Below are 16,931 nucleotides of genomic sequence, written 5' to 3'. Positions count from 1 at the left end.
ATATACCTTGACTTTAGCAAAGCTTTTGATACTGTCTCTCACAGTATTCTTATCAGCAAGTTAAAGAAGTATGGGTTGGATGAATGGACTATAAAAAGGATAGAGAACTGGCTAGAGCATAGGGTTCAATGAGTAGTGATCAATGGCTCCATGTCTAGCCGGCAGCTGGTCACAAGTGGAGTGCCCCAGGGGTCAGTGCTGGGGCCGGTTTTGTTCAACATCTTCATTAATGATCTGGAAGATGGGGTAGATTGCACCCTCAGCAAGTTTGCGGATGACAGTAAGCTGGGGGAAGTGGTAGATACCCAGGAAGGTAGGGATAGGATACAGAGTGACCTAAACAAACTGGAGGATTGGGTCAAAAGAAATCTAATGAGGTTCAACAAAGAAAAGTGCAGAGTCCTCCACTTAGGAAGGAAGAATCCCATGCACAGCTATAGACTGGGGACCGATGAGCTAGGCAGCAGTTCTGTAGAAAAGGACCTGGGGGTAACAATGGATAAAAAGCTGGATATGAGTCAGCAGTATGCCCTGGTTGTCAAGAAGGCTAATAACATATTGGGCTGCATTAGGAGGGGCATTGCCAGCAGGACGCGGGAAGTGATTATTCCACTCTATTCGGCATTGGTAAGGCCGCATTTAGAGTATTGTGTCCAGTTTTGGGCCCCCCACTACAAAAAGGATGTGGAGAAGTTGGAGAGAGTACAGTGGAGGGCAACAAAAATGATTAGGGGGCTGGAGCACAGGACTTATGAGGAGAGGCTGAGGGAACTGGGCTTGTTTAGTCTGCAAAAGAGAAGAATGAGGGGGGATTTGATAGCAGCCTTTAACTACCTGAAAGGGGGTTCCAGGAAGGATGGGGCTAGGCTGTTCTCGGTGGTGGCAGATGACAGAACAAGGAGCAACGGTCTCAAATTGCAGTTGGGGAGGTCTAGGTTGGACATTAGGAAAAAGTTTTTCACTAGGAGGGTGGTGAAGCACTGGAATGGGTTATCTAGGGAGGTGGTGGAATCTCCATCTTTAGAGGTTTTTAAGCTGAGGCTTGACAAAGTCCTGGCTGGGATGATATAGCTGAGGTTAGCCCTGCTTTGAGCAGGGGGTTGGACTAGATGACCTCCTGAGGTCCCTTCCAACTCTAATATTCTATGATTCTATGATTCTGACGTTTCAGCAGTGACAGTGGTTGTACTGGTTGAGAATGAGATATCTAATTAAATGTCACTGATATACTGTTGGCGGCTGAGACCATGGCATCTCACTATCTCGCTCAGCAGTCTGGGATATACAGACTATGGACTATGGATACTTGTGGGCATCTGCAGGCGAGGGCCTTCGGAGAGGAGGAGCGGATATCCCACACCACCCTCTCAGTTCTGCGGGAGAAGAACGATTGAAACCACTGCAGTGTTTGACCATCTACTCCTGCTGTGTCACATAGATGGGCTGGCAGTACCTTGTGACCCACTGTGTCAAAGGCTGCAGAGAAGTCCAGCAGTATGTGCAGAGAAATCTTGCTTTTCCCGGGGACATGAGGAGGTTGCCTTTTTTGGATGCCGTAACAATAATGTCATCTGCATGTCAAGAAAAATAATTTCCCAACCTGTCTAGCCACGAGAGAGACAGCCCTGCTGCTGCCACGTCCACTGCGAAAGTGACATGTTAAAGGGTCCCATGTATTTGTTTGGTGCTTCCCCCACTGCAGAAATCCTGACGAGGTGCACAGGCATGGAGATGGCATGGACGGAAGACAGAGGGCTATAACCTCTAACTGGGACTGGAAGAGAAACCTGCCACACATTGACATGAAATGTGCAGAGAGAGCTCGGCAGGAAGCCCAAGCGTGATTTTTTTTTTTTTAAAGCCAAAACCTCTTAAATAATTCCCTAAGTTCCTAACCAATAGGCAACAAGACATGCAACCAGTACAAAACAGGTTTATGTAAAAGGGGCTCCCTACGTATATAATTCATCTATAAGAGCAGAACCAGTCAGTCTCTGCAGATGATTCTTCCCCCACTCGTGCACATCCAGCAGTTCATCGTGTACTATGAATGAAGGCATTTCCTCTAAAAAAATAAAGCTGCAGGACTGACTTCTCTGCAGCTGCGACCCAGTCACTGCATTTGAATACAATCCATAGTTAAAGTGAGAACAAACCTTTGCAACACAAGTCTGTCAAGACTGAGCAAAACCAAATGAGTGTAAAGGCTGGCCCATTTTCACCATCCCAGTGAGATAACACATGCATGGGAATCATAATATGTCCTAGTTTAGTCCTCGGAAAGGTATCTGGCCCTTGGGTTGAAATGTTTGTATAAGGTGTGAAAGCCAACAGTACCCTCTCTCCTCCATTTATCACAGCCTCACTGCAATCTGGTTTTAAGATTGGATTTCTCGAGGAGCAGTGGATGGCTCAGGGGGTTGGTAATTGTACAGAGACCTTGTCAACTTTAGATTGTCAGTCTGAGGACTTGGCTACATACAGAGTTGCACTGGTTTCACTAAAGATGTGATTTTTAAACCAATTTAGTTCAACTAGGGTCAAAGTCTATGTAGACGCTCTTATTTTGGTTTAACCAGGCTTATTTTAGTTTAGGTTAAATTGATTAGGAACAGATTTAAACTACATTGAAATACATCAATTTTATATATAAATTAGAGTCCACATAGACTTTTGCATGGGTTTAACTGTACTGGTTAAAATCATATTTGTAGTTAAACCGGTGCAACTTTCTAGTGTAGACAAGCCCTGGATCACAAGGGATCAAACCTCAGTGTGTAAACCTGGCTTCAACTTACCACTGAGAGATACCTGAGGGGTCTGTCTCTATTTTATATACAGCAACACTTATGGAATCTTTTATGCTAATAAAGTCTCATTGAATTGAACTGAATCTAGTCCAGATGGGTAGTGACCAAAAGTTGTTAACTTTCTCATGGTGTTTTGGGGGCGAAGTGGTATGTGAAATGGACTGGTCCTCTAAGTACACCTCTTGTTGGACACATGTCCATAGAATCACTCCCTCCAAACTGACACCCTTCTTAGCAATCTCAATAAAAAGATCAAGGACTGGATGGGCAGGGCGTTGAACGATCTTCTTATCCCTGGTGGTGGTCCCACCAGCTCAGGGCTACGACATGTTAGCAGGTTGACCAGGGGAAGCTTGTCTACCTGTTCTGTGGACAGAGGAGATCTGTTTCCAGTATTGTTAATTTGGTACCTTTCTCAAAGCCCATTTTAACACACTTGTAAAAAGAGGCTGTGTCTTACCCCTGGGGTTAGTGAGTGTTGCTTCGGTGCCTTTGCCCCCATCTCCGCAGCGGGTTTCATCAAAGGGAAGGCACTGATCCCCAGTGCCAGCCACCACCTCTGAATTCTTGACAACATCCTTCACGACTGAGGTCGACTTGATCTTATAGATGCGTCGGCTGTTGGTGTCAGAGAGGTAGATGGAGCCAGTGATTGGGTCTGATGTCAGATAATACTTGTGTGCTGGGCTGTGGCTGAAAAAAAACAAATATACAGGAGTGTTATCTTCATTGGGAGATTTCAGTATTTGTTTCCTTTAGCCCACCAGGCAGCATTAATAGTTTGGAGGAATAAACTGCTGAAGGAGAAGTGCTGCAGCAATGCATCAGCGGATTTAGTTCATTACTGCATACACTCCAATAGTACTACTGCTAGGTACATCACAAGCCAATTAAAGAGAAGCAGGGGGGTCCAATGTACAGGGCACTGGAGTGGGAGTCACTGCAGTTTGATCTTGGATAAGTCACTTTGCCTTTCTCTGACTCAGTTTCTCCATCTGTAAAATGATGGTCATGAAAAATTAACGTATTTTGTAAAGTGCTTTGAGATCTAGGGGTAAAAGGCACTATCTAAGAGCTACGTATTATTATTATTCATGCAGTGTTTGAACCTGCTGTCATTGAACTCAATGGCAAAACTCTCATTTACTTCACACAGTCCTGAGAGTCCCATTCTATTCCTGTGGAAGTAAATGAGAGTTTTGCCATTGAATTCAGTGGGAGCATTGATCAAACCCTTAAAATGACTCTCAAAGAAGTTGAATGATTTGCTCAAAGTAAGACTGCCAGCCAATGGCAGAGAAGGGATTACAACCCAGGAATCCCAACACCAGTCCCCTGCTCTAATCACTAGACATCACTGCCTCCTGAGAAACTAGAAAGCAGGTTGAGAAAATAGCGTGGACAGACTGAAAAATGGTATTTTATATAAATGCTCCTGAGAAACGGATATAGCAACAGCCTCTGAATAGAGACTGCACAATGGAATTAGATTGGAAACAGTAACAGACTTGAATTCAGACTTTTATTTAAGCCAGAGTCTTTGGAGGAAACAATATAATAATATAATATAATATATATAATATAATATAAAAATACAGTATAATATCTCTTTATTATTCAGCTTAAATGTTTGCCAGCACTAGCTATTGATTTACACTCTCTTCGGAGCCCTGGGATCAACAGTGTTAAACTAATCATACCTATGGCATGGACCCAGTTCTAATTCCCTCTCGGAGTTACAAGGTAACTGTCAGGACATGTCTGAAAATTTCTCCTCCCACATACTCCACTTTCTCTATTCTCCGAATTCACCAGATCCCCAATACATTCAGTGGCAAATTTACAGGGTGTGGGTTTTGCACTCAGTGGGCATTAAGCCATTCTAATTATCAGTTATTCTATGAGCAGCCAGTTGGAGATGTCTGTCTGGCAAGGCTGATTCTCTCTTTTCCCCTTCCCCTCCGCCCCTCCCCAATTAGGAATTGCTCTCTCCCTTTCCTTTCAAAATACTGCATGATTCTCAATTTTAAAAGCCATAAATTGGTTCTTCATTCAAATTACTTAATGCTTTGGAAAAAAGCCTTTTTGATTTATTCTGGAGTATCTCTTGTGATTTATCCCATTAAAGTCTGAACAGATTTCATCTCCACAAATGACACTGATTTGTGCTAAATAAAATGCTCTGACCTTCAAGACAGCTCCAACCTGGCCATTCAGTTTCCATCTGTATTCCTTTCCAATGACAGCAGGCTGGGAGGGTATTATTTCATTTACCTGCATGTCACTCACATTAAGCAAGTGGCTTCCACCCTGGTGGAAAAAGGTGCCCTATGGGAATCCACCATCCATTTTGATCAGGCCCTTGTGTTTTCCCCTAACTGCCTGTACAAGGCTCAGCTGAATGTCAGTCAGCCTTTGAGCTGTTCATAATCACTACTATGTTTGAAAAAAGGTGGACAGAGGAGGAAATTTATAATAATACTTTGCAATTTTGTAGTGTCGTTGGCCTGGGAACCCAGGAGTCCTGACACCCAGTGCCTGCACTAAATATTACTATTGTCATTTATTATTAGACTTCAGAGCCTTGCTCTGGTTGTTTGTATCGTAGTTTGTCTTAGCTGTACCTTCCTCACAGAGAGAGAGAGGCCCAAATATTTCCTAATCTTCACCCTTGCATAGAATGAAAGCAAAATGGTCACCAAAGTCAAGGCCAGTCCTTTTAAACAACTGATCAAAGAATCAAGTAGAACAGCAGAAAAAAACAAAACGCCACCTCCTGTCCAAATTTCATCAGCCACTTGAACAGCTGTGCCTTCTCTGTAAAATTGGTAACAGCTACTGGTAACCCAAGGTTAGAGTTACTAATCTAGGATCTCATTCTAGATTCCTGGAGTGAGTGAGTGTTAATTCACAGATTCTAATGCATGATACATCCATAATTAAAAAGAACAAATTGGACTGTCTGCTGCTAGTGTTAATTCTCTATAAATGCCTGATACCACAGTAGCACAGTTATAATTATTAATAAAGTGAACCTCAGAAGGGCAGGAGGTAGAGATTTATTTTAAATAAACCACTTATCAGATGGCAATCGCATTGGGTCAGTTGCAGCCTGGTCTGGATTTCATTCAGTGATCCAGCAGTGAGAAGCTCCTCAGCCAGGCAGCTCTGTCGTTATTATTGCAAATGGCTTTACCCCAAACACTGTCATTTCAGCTGCACAGCACAGGACCAATGATAGGGGGAAAAAAGCATCTAGCTCATTTCTATTGGTTCAAGTCTTAGTTCATCTCTCCGAGTCTTATGGCTTGACCACTCTGCGCTCACCAAACAACAAAAAGCAGCAGGCAGCGCAACAATAACTCATGGTGTGAGCTATGCTGCCAAACAAGATGAGAAGCTGTACCCAGCCTTTGATCTGATTACACTTGGGCGATTGACTGTGGCAAGCAGGTCTCAGTTGGCAGCACTAGGTCAGGTGGTTGTGGTTACTGTCACACCAGGTAATCGTCACCCTTGTGCAGAGGACCAGCATAGGGCCTAAGCTCTACTTTATTATGCCCTCAGAACCAGGATTAAATGGGATTTAAAGAATAGGCTTTGTGGTTGATACCTGCAGAGGGGTGAATTTGACCCATCAGGACTAAGGTCTGCAGTCATTGCTGGCACAGAAGTGCAGTAGTAAAGGGGGTATTGTTACAGGTGCCATGCAGTGGATGAGATGTCGTAGGGAATAGCACATCTTTGGGAGCTGTCCAGGTGGAAGTTAAAGATCCGATGGCATGTTTCACAAAAGCAGAGACTATCTCCACTATGCTGGAGATCCAACACTCCCCATGTAACTTACACCGCAGCATAGTATCAATTGGCCATTCATGAACTGAGCTCCTCAGTGCTGATCCAAAAGTCACTGATCCCACTGGAAAGCTTCTCGTTGACACTGATGGGCCTTTAAGCTGTAAGCTCGTCGGGGCAGGGATCACCTCTTTATTGCTTATGTAAAGTGACATGCATCTCCAGGAGACTATGTACCAACCTTAACACTGATCAAGGACGATTTTGCCCCAGTGGCCTTGGCCAAAATTTCCCAGCCCCCACTGTTGTGCTGTGAGCTACTTGGATGCATCACTCTACTCCAGAATCAGTTGTGCATCATTTTCCGGCATGGCTGTGGATGTATACAGTTGTAAAAGCACTCTGAGATCCTTCACGAAGAAAGGCGCTGAATAAACACGTTATTATTACTGGAGTGCAAAACTACTTCCCTCCGTCAGTGAGAAGATGTGAGCGCTGAGGCCGTGAAATTCCAGTGACTTGGCTTTCCTATTTATTTAACATCGCAATCAACAGACAAACCCAAGTAGCAAATTGGACTGAACTGAACAACTGAAATAAGTCTGCCTGGGGCAACACAGATCAGTTCTTTCCATCCTCTCTCATCTGTGTTATATAATGTAGCAAAACAAACAAGGAGTTCTGTAATCATCTGAAGCCTAAATCAGTTGTAGCCTCCTGATATTTATTCTCCACACTGATGCTGCCACTACTGTAGATAGGCTGACAGCAAGGAGCATGAGTTGATTTTCCTTTCAGATCTTTCCCTGCAGACCTTGTTATTTTCAGGAAGAACCATAAGGGCCCGCTTTGGTATTTTAATCCTCTAGGGCTATCATCTGTAGCAGCTGCAATCGAATGTCCGGAATCGTAGCCCGCCTTTGGGAGATTCAGTTTGGCAGACTTTGTGGCACAGCATTATGATGTCATCTCAATATGTCATGTGGACACTGAGGGTCAGATCCTGAACCAAAGTCACTGGAGCTGTGCCAATTTACATCAGCTGAAGGCCTGGGTCCCAAACGCAGCAAGGGAGGTATGGTTTCCTTATTCAGTATATGCTATAGTGATGGGTTAGGAAAACCTGGGGACAGAGATCAGGTTCATATATCCAGAGGTTCATAGATTCCAAGACCAGATGGGACCATTGTGATCATCTAGTCTGACCTTCTGTATAACACAGGCCATAGAACTTTCCCAACATAATTCCTGAAGCGTAGCCCTTTGAAAAAAATATCCAATTTTGGTTTAAAAATCATCAGTGATGGAGAATCCACCATAATCAATGGTAAATTGTTCCAATGGTTAATTACTCTCACCTTTAAAAATGTATGCCTTATTTCCAGCCTAGCTTTAAGTTCCAGACACTGGATCTTGTTACACCTTTAAAAGGCCTGTTATTAAATATTTGTTCCCATGTAGGTCCTTATAGACTGCAATCAAGCCACCCCTTAATCCTCTCTTTGGTTTTGCTAAATAGATTGAACTCTTTGAGTCTCTCACTATAAAGGCCTGTTTTTTAAGCCTTTAATCATTCTGGTGGCTCTTCTCTGAATCCTCTCCAATTTACCAACATCCTTCTTGAACGGTGGGCCCCAGAACTAGACACAGTATTCCAGCAGCAGTAACACTAGTGCCAAATACAGAGGTAAAATAAACCTCTTTGCTCTTACTTAAGATTCCCCTGTTTATGCATCCAAGGATTGCATTAGCTCTTTTGGCCATAGCATCACACTGGGGGACCTCATGTTCAACTGATTATCCACAACGACCCCTGAATCTTTTTCAGAGTCACTGCTTCCCAAGATAGAGTCCCCTATCCTGTAAGCATGGCCTACATTCTTTATTCCTCGATGTATACATTTGCATTTAGGCGTATTAAAACTCATATGGTTTACTTGTGCCCAGTTTACCAAGTGATCCAGGTCATTCTCAATGATTGACCTATTCTCTTCATTATTTACCAGTCCCCCAATTTTTCTGTCATTTGCAAATTTTATCAATGATGACTTTATATTTTCTTTCAGGTCACTGATAAAAATGTTAAATAGCATAGGGCCAAGAACCAAGCCCTGCAGGACCTGACTGGAAACACACCCAGTTGATGATGATTCCTTGTTTACGATCACATTTTGAGACCTATCAATTAGCCAGTTTTTAATCAATTTAATGTGTGCCATGTTAACTTATATCATTTGAGTATTTTAAACAAAATGTTGTGTGGGACCAACTCAAATGCCTTACAGATGTCTAAGTATATTATGTCAATACTATTGCCTTTATCTACCAAATTTAAAAAAAATATATATCAAATTAGTTTGACAGGATCTATTTTCCTTAAACCCATCTTGATTAGCATTAATTACATTACCCTCCTTTAAATCTTTATTAATCGAGTCCCATATGTGTCACTCTATTATCTTGCCCAGGATTGATGTCATGCTGACAGGCCTATAATTACCTGAGTCGTCCTATTTGCCCTTTTTACAAACTGGCATAATAATGGCTTTTTTCCCAGTCTTCTGGAACTTCCCCAGTGCTCCAAGACTTATTGAAAATCAACGTTAACAGTTGAGAGAGCTTCTCAGCCAGCTCTTTTAAAATCCTTGGATGCAAGTTATCTGGAGCTACTGATTTAAATATTTCTAAGATCAGTAGCTTCTGTTTAACATTCTCCAGAGATACTAGAGGAATGGAGTGTTATCACCATATGATGAGACTGAATCATCTGCTTTTTTTCCCTTCAAATTCAGAAAAGAAATATTTATTGAACACTTCTGCCTTTTCTGTATTATTTATAATTCTAACATTGCCATCTAATAATGGAACAATACCACTTCAGGATTCTTTTTGTTCCTAATATATTTTTAAAAACTTCTTATTGTCTTTAACTCTACTGACCATAGGTTTCTTCTTGTGTCCCTTTGCTTCCCTTATCAATTTTCTACAGTCCCTAACTTCTGATTTATATTCATTACTATCAGCTTCCTCTTTCTTCCATTTCTTATATTTCTTTAAAAAATTTTATAGCTGTCTTTACTTTCCCTCTACAGCAGCACAGTCTTTTTCCTCAATTGTGAGATTGTGGCTGTTGGAGCTTATAGTAAGGCGTTCTTAAATTATTTCCAATTATCATTCAAATTTTTCTGATTAAATCCTTCCTCCCAGCTCATTTGGCTCATAATTGTTTTCAGCTTCATGAAATTGGTGCTATTAAAGCAGCAAGTACATATTACTGAACATTATTCTGCTTGCACATTATAAATGTGAACAAGTCATGATCACTTGTACATAAGCTACCATTTATTTTTAGTTCTGTAATCAGTTCCTTTTTATCTGTTAAGATAAGATCTAATAAAAATTCCCGTGTTGGTTGCAACACTTTTTGAGTTAGGAAATTGTCAGCTACAATGTTTAGAAATTCCAAGGACGTTTTAGTACTGGCAGCATGAGACCTCCAGCATATGTCACTCAAACTGATGTCTCCCATGATCACAAAGTTTTTTCCCTACACATTATAGATAGGTATATAAGGAGGCAGTCATCCTGTGTCATAGTGTGATTTTGTGGTCTGTACCAGATACCAACTAATACCCTCATCTTGTGCTTTATCTGTTAGCACACTGATCCATAAGCATTCAAGATAATTTTCTTCCCACTTAGCAGTGACTCAAACAGGTAGTGCCCTTTTGGACAGAGAGTGCCAGTCCACCTCCCCTTTTGCCTGCTTGATCCTTCCTAAATAGGTTATATCCATTGATTTTAACATTCCAATCGTGTGAACTGTCAAACCCGGTTTCACATTAACACCAACTAGATCGAATTTATGATTAAAAATGAGAAATTCCAACTTCTCCTGTTTGTTACCTAGAATCCTAGCATTGGTATATAGGCAATTCAAGAATTTCTTCTCTTCGTGTCCTTTGGTTCCTTGACTAAATTTGTTTTCATCATCTCTATTTTGTGCTAATTGATTGCTCATATCTGCCCCCTTTTCGCCCCTTTTATTTTTAGTTTAATCTCATTCTAACTACTCTAGTCAGTCTGTGCTCAAGGAGATTGGACCCTTTTCTACTGTGGTGGAGGCCATCCAAATTATATGCCACCTCAACCTATAGAAGTTGGACCAATGTTCCACAAAACCAAAACCCTACGCCCTATGCTACTTACCTTGCCAGCAGTTTACTTCTCGAATCTTCTGTCTTCCTTTGCTCATGGGACAGGGAAGGTCTCTGAGGAGAATGCTTGGATATTTTTCTTCTTCATCACACTGCCAAGTTCCCTGAAGTCATTTACTATCTGTGAGATAGCTCGTGATGCAGTGTAATTAGTATGGATCCTTTACTATCAACTTCAGAAGCCTATCCAATCTTAGAATGATGTCTAGTGTCTTGGCTCTATGAAGGCAGCACAGTGCCCCTTGAAGAATGTTCTTTTGGTTCTTCTGAGTATTGAATATCCAACAAGGATCATCCTTCTTCCTAGAATGGTTGGAGGACTCTTTGTGGGCAAGCTTGATTTTCTTACAGGTAGGGTCCAGCTGCCATCCGTGTGTGTCCTGTACACCTCTCCATTCCCTTGGATCTGCTGGATCTTGAGAGGTATCTTCCAAAGTTTCCATGTTGAGGACCTGGAATCGATTTGAAACTACTAGTTGTGTGGAATTCCTCCCGGTACTCTTCGCTCTGGTAGCCACAGTCTGCCCATTCTCATCTGTCTCTAGCCATGTAGAATGCTACTGTGACCTCTTTCCTCTGGTGGTTAGGAATCACCAGGTCTCCTCTCTGACTTCACTGAATGCCCCATTGCGTTGGGTTTGCTTGTCCAAAATGTTCTTTCATGGTACATCCTCCCTTTTCTGTGGTTCTTTAGCTTATCTTATTATTTGGACAAGATAGTGCCAACAACATATTAGGCACTTTACAGATAGATGAAAAGACATGGACTTGGCCCCAAAGAGCTTGTGCTCTAGACAGACCACTAAAAAATACAGGGGAGAGGAAGGAAGGCAAGAAAAAGCAGGATGAATGGGTAGGATAGTGTGGCACTCAAACTTATTGCTCCCATGATATTATAGACATTTATATTTAAAGTAGAGGTTGTGAACACTTCCCTGTGCAAGGACTAGGGTTTGTCAGAAGAGGTGTGTTTAAGGAGGACCTTGAGGAAAACCCCTTCTGCTTCAGAATATAAGCCAACTTCCAAATATTGCGGTCAGGAAGGAAACCTTCCTTGAGGTACACTGACAGTGGACAGCACTGGATGTTTCCCAGGAAGGTGTAAGAAACCTCACAGTAGGGTAGTTAAGGGATAATCTGTACCTCAAGGAAGGTCAGATGGGGGGGGGGGGCTCTGGGCACAAGGACTGTACTTTCTTTTATGGCTCTCTCTCATATTTTCTCTCTCTTCTTATAACACGTGAAACAATCTCCAAAGCACTCGCCCTGTGCTAGTTCCTGACTCACCCTTTCTCTGTGCCTGCATTATTGCCCTTCTTCCCTCTCTTTCCCAGGAGTTCCTAATGTGGCACTGGGCACTGCTGATCACAAACACTTGCTGTCAACTCTAAAGTGCAGAGTCCCCATGGAGCAGGAGTTCAGTGTAGCTGGCTTCAATAACTGCTGCACTGAGCACCTTGCAGATCCCAGCGGGATGAAATCTACTGCAGCTTGTGACAGGCCTGTGCCATTTGTACTGGATGACACTTGATGTATAATCAGGTGAAGAAAACTACCTGCTGCAGTAAACACGAATTATGCTTTTGGCCCTGATGTTCTTTCAGTTGGCCCGTGACGCCCAAGCTTTCAAGTTGTCCTAAACAGAAAATAAAACCTCACAATAATGCCATGCATTTGCAATGTAGCAGAAGCTGGAAACTTGCAGATGATCCCTAAAGGAGCTGATTCAAAGCACACTCATACCCACTGTGAATCAGACACAAAAAGGGCTGCAGAATAGACACTGAGGGTTAAATGTTTCCCCATGATAAAGGAAGTTCACATTTAGAGCCCGAGGCTCACAGCCATTCTAAACTGGGACAAACCCCAATTTTTATAATAAAGATCACTGAGGATCAAACAAGGTTAAAAGCATAAGGCTTGGTCTACACTGGCAATGGAGGGCGACTAACGCCGCTTATATTGACCCCCTAAAGTATGCATCTTCACTGGCACGTAAGTTCCGTCGATTTAAAGCGCGGTAAAAGTCGACCTAATAAAACCACCTCTGCAAGTGGCGTAGCACTGAATTTGATTTCCATGGGTCGCATTTGCATCAGTGTAGGCAGAGTGCATTGTAAATTGATGCCATTGGCCTCTGGGAGGTATTCCATAATGCCCCATTGTGACCACTCTGGACATTCATGCTCTGCTGTAACATGTCCACATACACAGGAAATAGCTCCTCCCCTCAAGCCCTGGGGAATTTTGAATTTCCATTTCCGGTTTGGTCAGCATGGAGAGAGTTTTTTAACTGAATTACTCGTGGAGACTGTGTGGCCCAAATGCGCTCCAGCTTGGAGTCGACTAGAGGTCTTGGATCTCATCAGCCTGTGGGGCGAAGAGCCCGTTCCGGCTCAGCAGCCAGCAAAAGAAATTTAGATATCTACAAGAAGATATCTCATGACATGTTGGAGAAGGGGCACAACAGGGACACGCAGAAGTGCCGCGTTAAGATCAAAGAGCTGAGGCAGGCTTATCAGAAAACTAGGGAAGCTAACAGCTGTTCTGGCTCCACGCCCAAAACATGCCGTTTTTACGAGGAGCTGCATGCGATTCTCGGCAGGGACCCCACCACTGTGCCACTACACAGCTTCGATACCTCCGAAGAATCCCAGTCCAGGACAAATGAGGAGGACTCTGTGGACAAGGAGAATGAGGAGAGCAGCGTACAGAAGAGTGGAGTATCCATTCTCCCTGAGAGCCAGGACCTGTTTGTTACCTCAGAGCAGCACAGCCACACACACAAGACAGCGGGACTGATCGAGATGCCAGAGAAGGCACATCTGGTGAGTGTGTGTGGCAAATCTCTTTTTTGCGGTTATGTCCCCAGTCCAGCTTCTTAAAAGGAGCTTGTGTTTTGGAAGGAAAGGTCTTACTCGGTGGTGGCAAACTTCAGTGGAGGGTTACTCCTGGAACAGACTATTTTATGTGCAGAGGTATGCTCTGAGAATCCTCTGTGGATATCTCAAGGAAACTTTCATGTAGGTAATCTGTTAACCTTTGCAGAAGGTTTCTGGGGAGGGCAGCCTTATTTCTTCCGCCACGGTAGGATACTTTTCCCTGCCACTCTGCTATTAAATGAGCAGACATCATTGTGGAACACAGCATAGCAGCATAAAGACCAGGCCTGTACCCCGATGCTTGCAGCAAATCTTCCCTTTCTGCCTGTGTTACCTTCAGGAGACTGATATCACACATAGTCACCTAGGGAAGATGGCGCAAGTTTAAAGTACCTGACCAATACAGTCACCCTGTTCTACTCCTCTAGCATGGACGGGGTCCCTGGGCACCTCCCCAAGACTATTCCTAGGCCTAGTACTGTTGCAATGGGCATTATGGGTCAGGATGCTGATTGCCCTATGTTTTCTGCTGCTACAATTCACCCACAGTATCCTCTAATCTGTTTTGCCCACCTCCTCCCAAACTGGTCCTTGGCATGTTACGGGGAGCCCGGTGATCCCTCTCCTTGCTCAAGAGTGGATTGGGATTTTAGTGCTAACGAAGCCTCTCTATAACAAATGCAAGGGCTGCTTGCTTATCATGTTTGTACTGCCAGTTCGACCCTTCTGAGATGTACACAATGGAATGGGTGTCTGGCTTAGCTTGTGAACATGAAGGGAGTACTCTTTACATTGTAACGTTTCCATTACTACTTTGGCTCAGCTAACAATGACAACTTTGTGCTTTGCTTATCTTACAGTAGACACCTCGGCCTTCGGCTCCCCTTGCTGAACTCCTGCTGAAAGACTTTCCCAGATTAGGAAGCAGAAAAAAAAAAAGTGGGATGACATGTTCAGCGAACTAAAGAACGCCTTCGCGGCTGCTGACACAGAGCTCAGAGCCTGGAGGATGTCCTTGTCTTAAAAACTAGACATGGACATGGAACACAGAAGATCTGCACAGGAGCAGGAGTGTGATCCACAACAGGAGATGTTGCATATTATGAGGAATCAGTCTGACATGCTGAGGTATCTGGTAGAGCTCCAGGAAGAGCAGCGGCAGAACAGACTGCCTCTGCAGCCCTTCCAAAACACTCCACCGCCTATCACTTTATCATCAGCCTGCACCCCCAAGCAGTCTAGAAGGAGACTGAGCAGGGTGCAGTATGTGCTGCACTCTACACCGGTGGAAGTGAGCAAAAGGATGCGTCAGCCCCTTTAAAAACTGCACACAACCACAGTTGCTTGCACAGAGACACTTTACAGTGTTAAGTTATCCTCCTTTCCCTCCTTTAAAATGGGTCACAAATAAAACTTTGTAGCATTAAAAAATATCTGTCTTTATTCATTCATAACTTGGTGGGGAGAAAAGGGGAGGGGGCGAGGATGGGGAATGGGAAATAAAGGCACAGCACAGACATACATTACCGCAGTTCATTGTAAAACTGGTTTTTCAATGCTTTCCGAAGTCGAAGCACTCCGCAGTTGGCTCTGAGCGTAGCGCTGGAATCTGGCTGCCCAAAATTTGCAGCCAGTGTATCAGCCTCCACGGCCCAACCCTGGGGGAACGTTCCCTCCTTTGTTTCACACAAATTATGGAGCACACAGCATGCAGATATAACTGATGGGATGTTCTTTTCACTGATGTCAAGCCTAGTAGGCAGACATCTCCATCTGGCTTTTAAACGGCCAAATGCACATTCCACCACCATTCTGCACTTGCTGAGCCTGTTATTGAAATGCTCCTTCTCACTGTCCAGGTGCCTGGTGTAGGGATTCAATAGCCAAGGGAGCAAGGGGTAGGCAGGATCCCCCAAGATCACTATTGGCATTTCCACATCCCCAAATGTTTATTTTTTGGTCAGGGAAGAAAGTGCCCTCCTACATCTTATTGAACAGACCCAAGTTCCTAAAGATACGTGCGTTGTACACCTTTCTAGACCTCCCCACACTGATGTCAATGAAACATCCCGTGATCCACAGGGGCCTGCAACATCATTGAGAAGTATCCCTTCCGGTTTATGTACTCTGTGGCAAGGTGGTCAGGTGCTAGGATAGGGATATGCGTGCCATCTATTGCCCACCTGCAGTTTGGGAACCCCATTGCGGCAAACCCGTCCACTATGTCCTGCATGTTTCCCAAAGTCACTACCCTTCTTAGCAGAAGCCTATTGACAAACTTGCATTACAGCAGCTCCAACTGTGGATTTACCCTCTCCAAATTGATTACCAATTGATTGGTAGCAGTCTGGGGTTGCCAGCTTCCACCTAGTGATGGCCATTCACTGCTCCACTGTCAGAGCTGATCTCAAGCGAGTACTCATGTGCTTCAGGGATGAGGACAGCTCCGTGCAAAGTTCAAAGAAAGTGGCCTTTCACATACGAAAGTTCTGCAGCCACTGCTCATCATCCTACACCTTCATAACAATGCGATCCCACGAATCTGTGCTTGTTTCCCAGGACCAGAACCGATGCTCCAAGGATTGACGTTGATGCGTGACAGCCTGCAGCAAACGGAAATTATTCTGCTCTATGTCTTCTCGCAGAGTGGCTTCAGTAACATCGCTATTTTCCGTGGTGCGGCTCTTCTCTCGCCTTTGAAAATACTGCGGGATAAGCCGTGAGGTATTTGTGATGCTCACAATGATAGAGCTGAGTGGGCTCCATGTCTCTCCAGCAACGGCGTGCGTGCGGCATAGAAAAACGGCACAAAAGAGCGTTTGCAGTTTATTTGGGACAAGAAGGGTGGGGGAGGGAGCACGCTGCATCATGGGAGGATGACAAGCTTCCCAAAAGCCTCTGCAGCTAGTTGCACTATGGGATAGCTACCCCCGGTGCACTGCTTTGAATGTCGACCCAAGCATGGTGAGTGGGGACGCAGGAGCCCGGCGCAAGGAGCATCATGTGGTCGCGTTCTTGTGACTTCTAAAATTCGGCGGGTGAAATCGACTTCAGTCTGCAGTGTAGAAATACCCTCAGCCTCTAGAGCTTTATCTAGGCCTACCTCTCCTAGTTGAGTGCTATAACAGAGCTGTGGTCCTCTGTGGGTCAGACATACATAGGACATGTAACACACACTAACCAATGGGTTACCCAGAGCTCCTTTTAAATTACACGGATAATTGTCC

At 43.9% G+C, this 16,931-nt stretch overlaps 1 protein-coding gene across 1 annotated transcript in view; it reads right to left on the bottom strand.

Annotated features, from left to right (window-relative positions):
* Positions 1-16,931, bottom strand: part of TENM4 (teneurin transmembrane protein 4) — a 486,586-nt gene that overhangs the window by 55,099 nt on the left and 414,556 nt on the right. Inside the window, exon 24 of the mRNA XM_067533333.1 lies at positions 3,271-3,503. Coding sequence (XP_067389434.1) covers positions 3,271-3,503 — 233 coding nt within the window. The remainder of the gene's footprint in view (positions 1-3,270; positions 3,504-16,931) is intronic.

Source organism: Emydura macquarii, unplaced genomic scaffold (assembly GCF_026122565.2).
Source record: "Emydura macquarii macquarii isolate MOO-44397 ecotype Brisbane River unplaced genomic scaffold, CSIRO-AGI_Emac_v2 contig_3328, whole genome shotgun sequence".
NCBI lineage: Eukaryota > Metazoa > Chordata > Testudines > Chelidae > Emydura > Emydura macquarii.
This window is presented reverse-complemented; position numbering and strand designations above follow the sequence as displayed.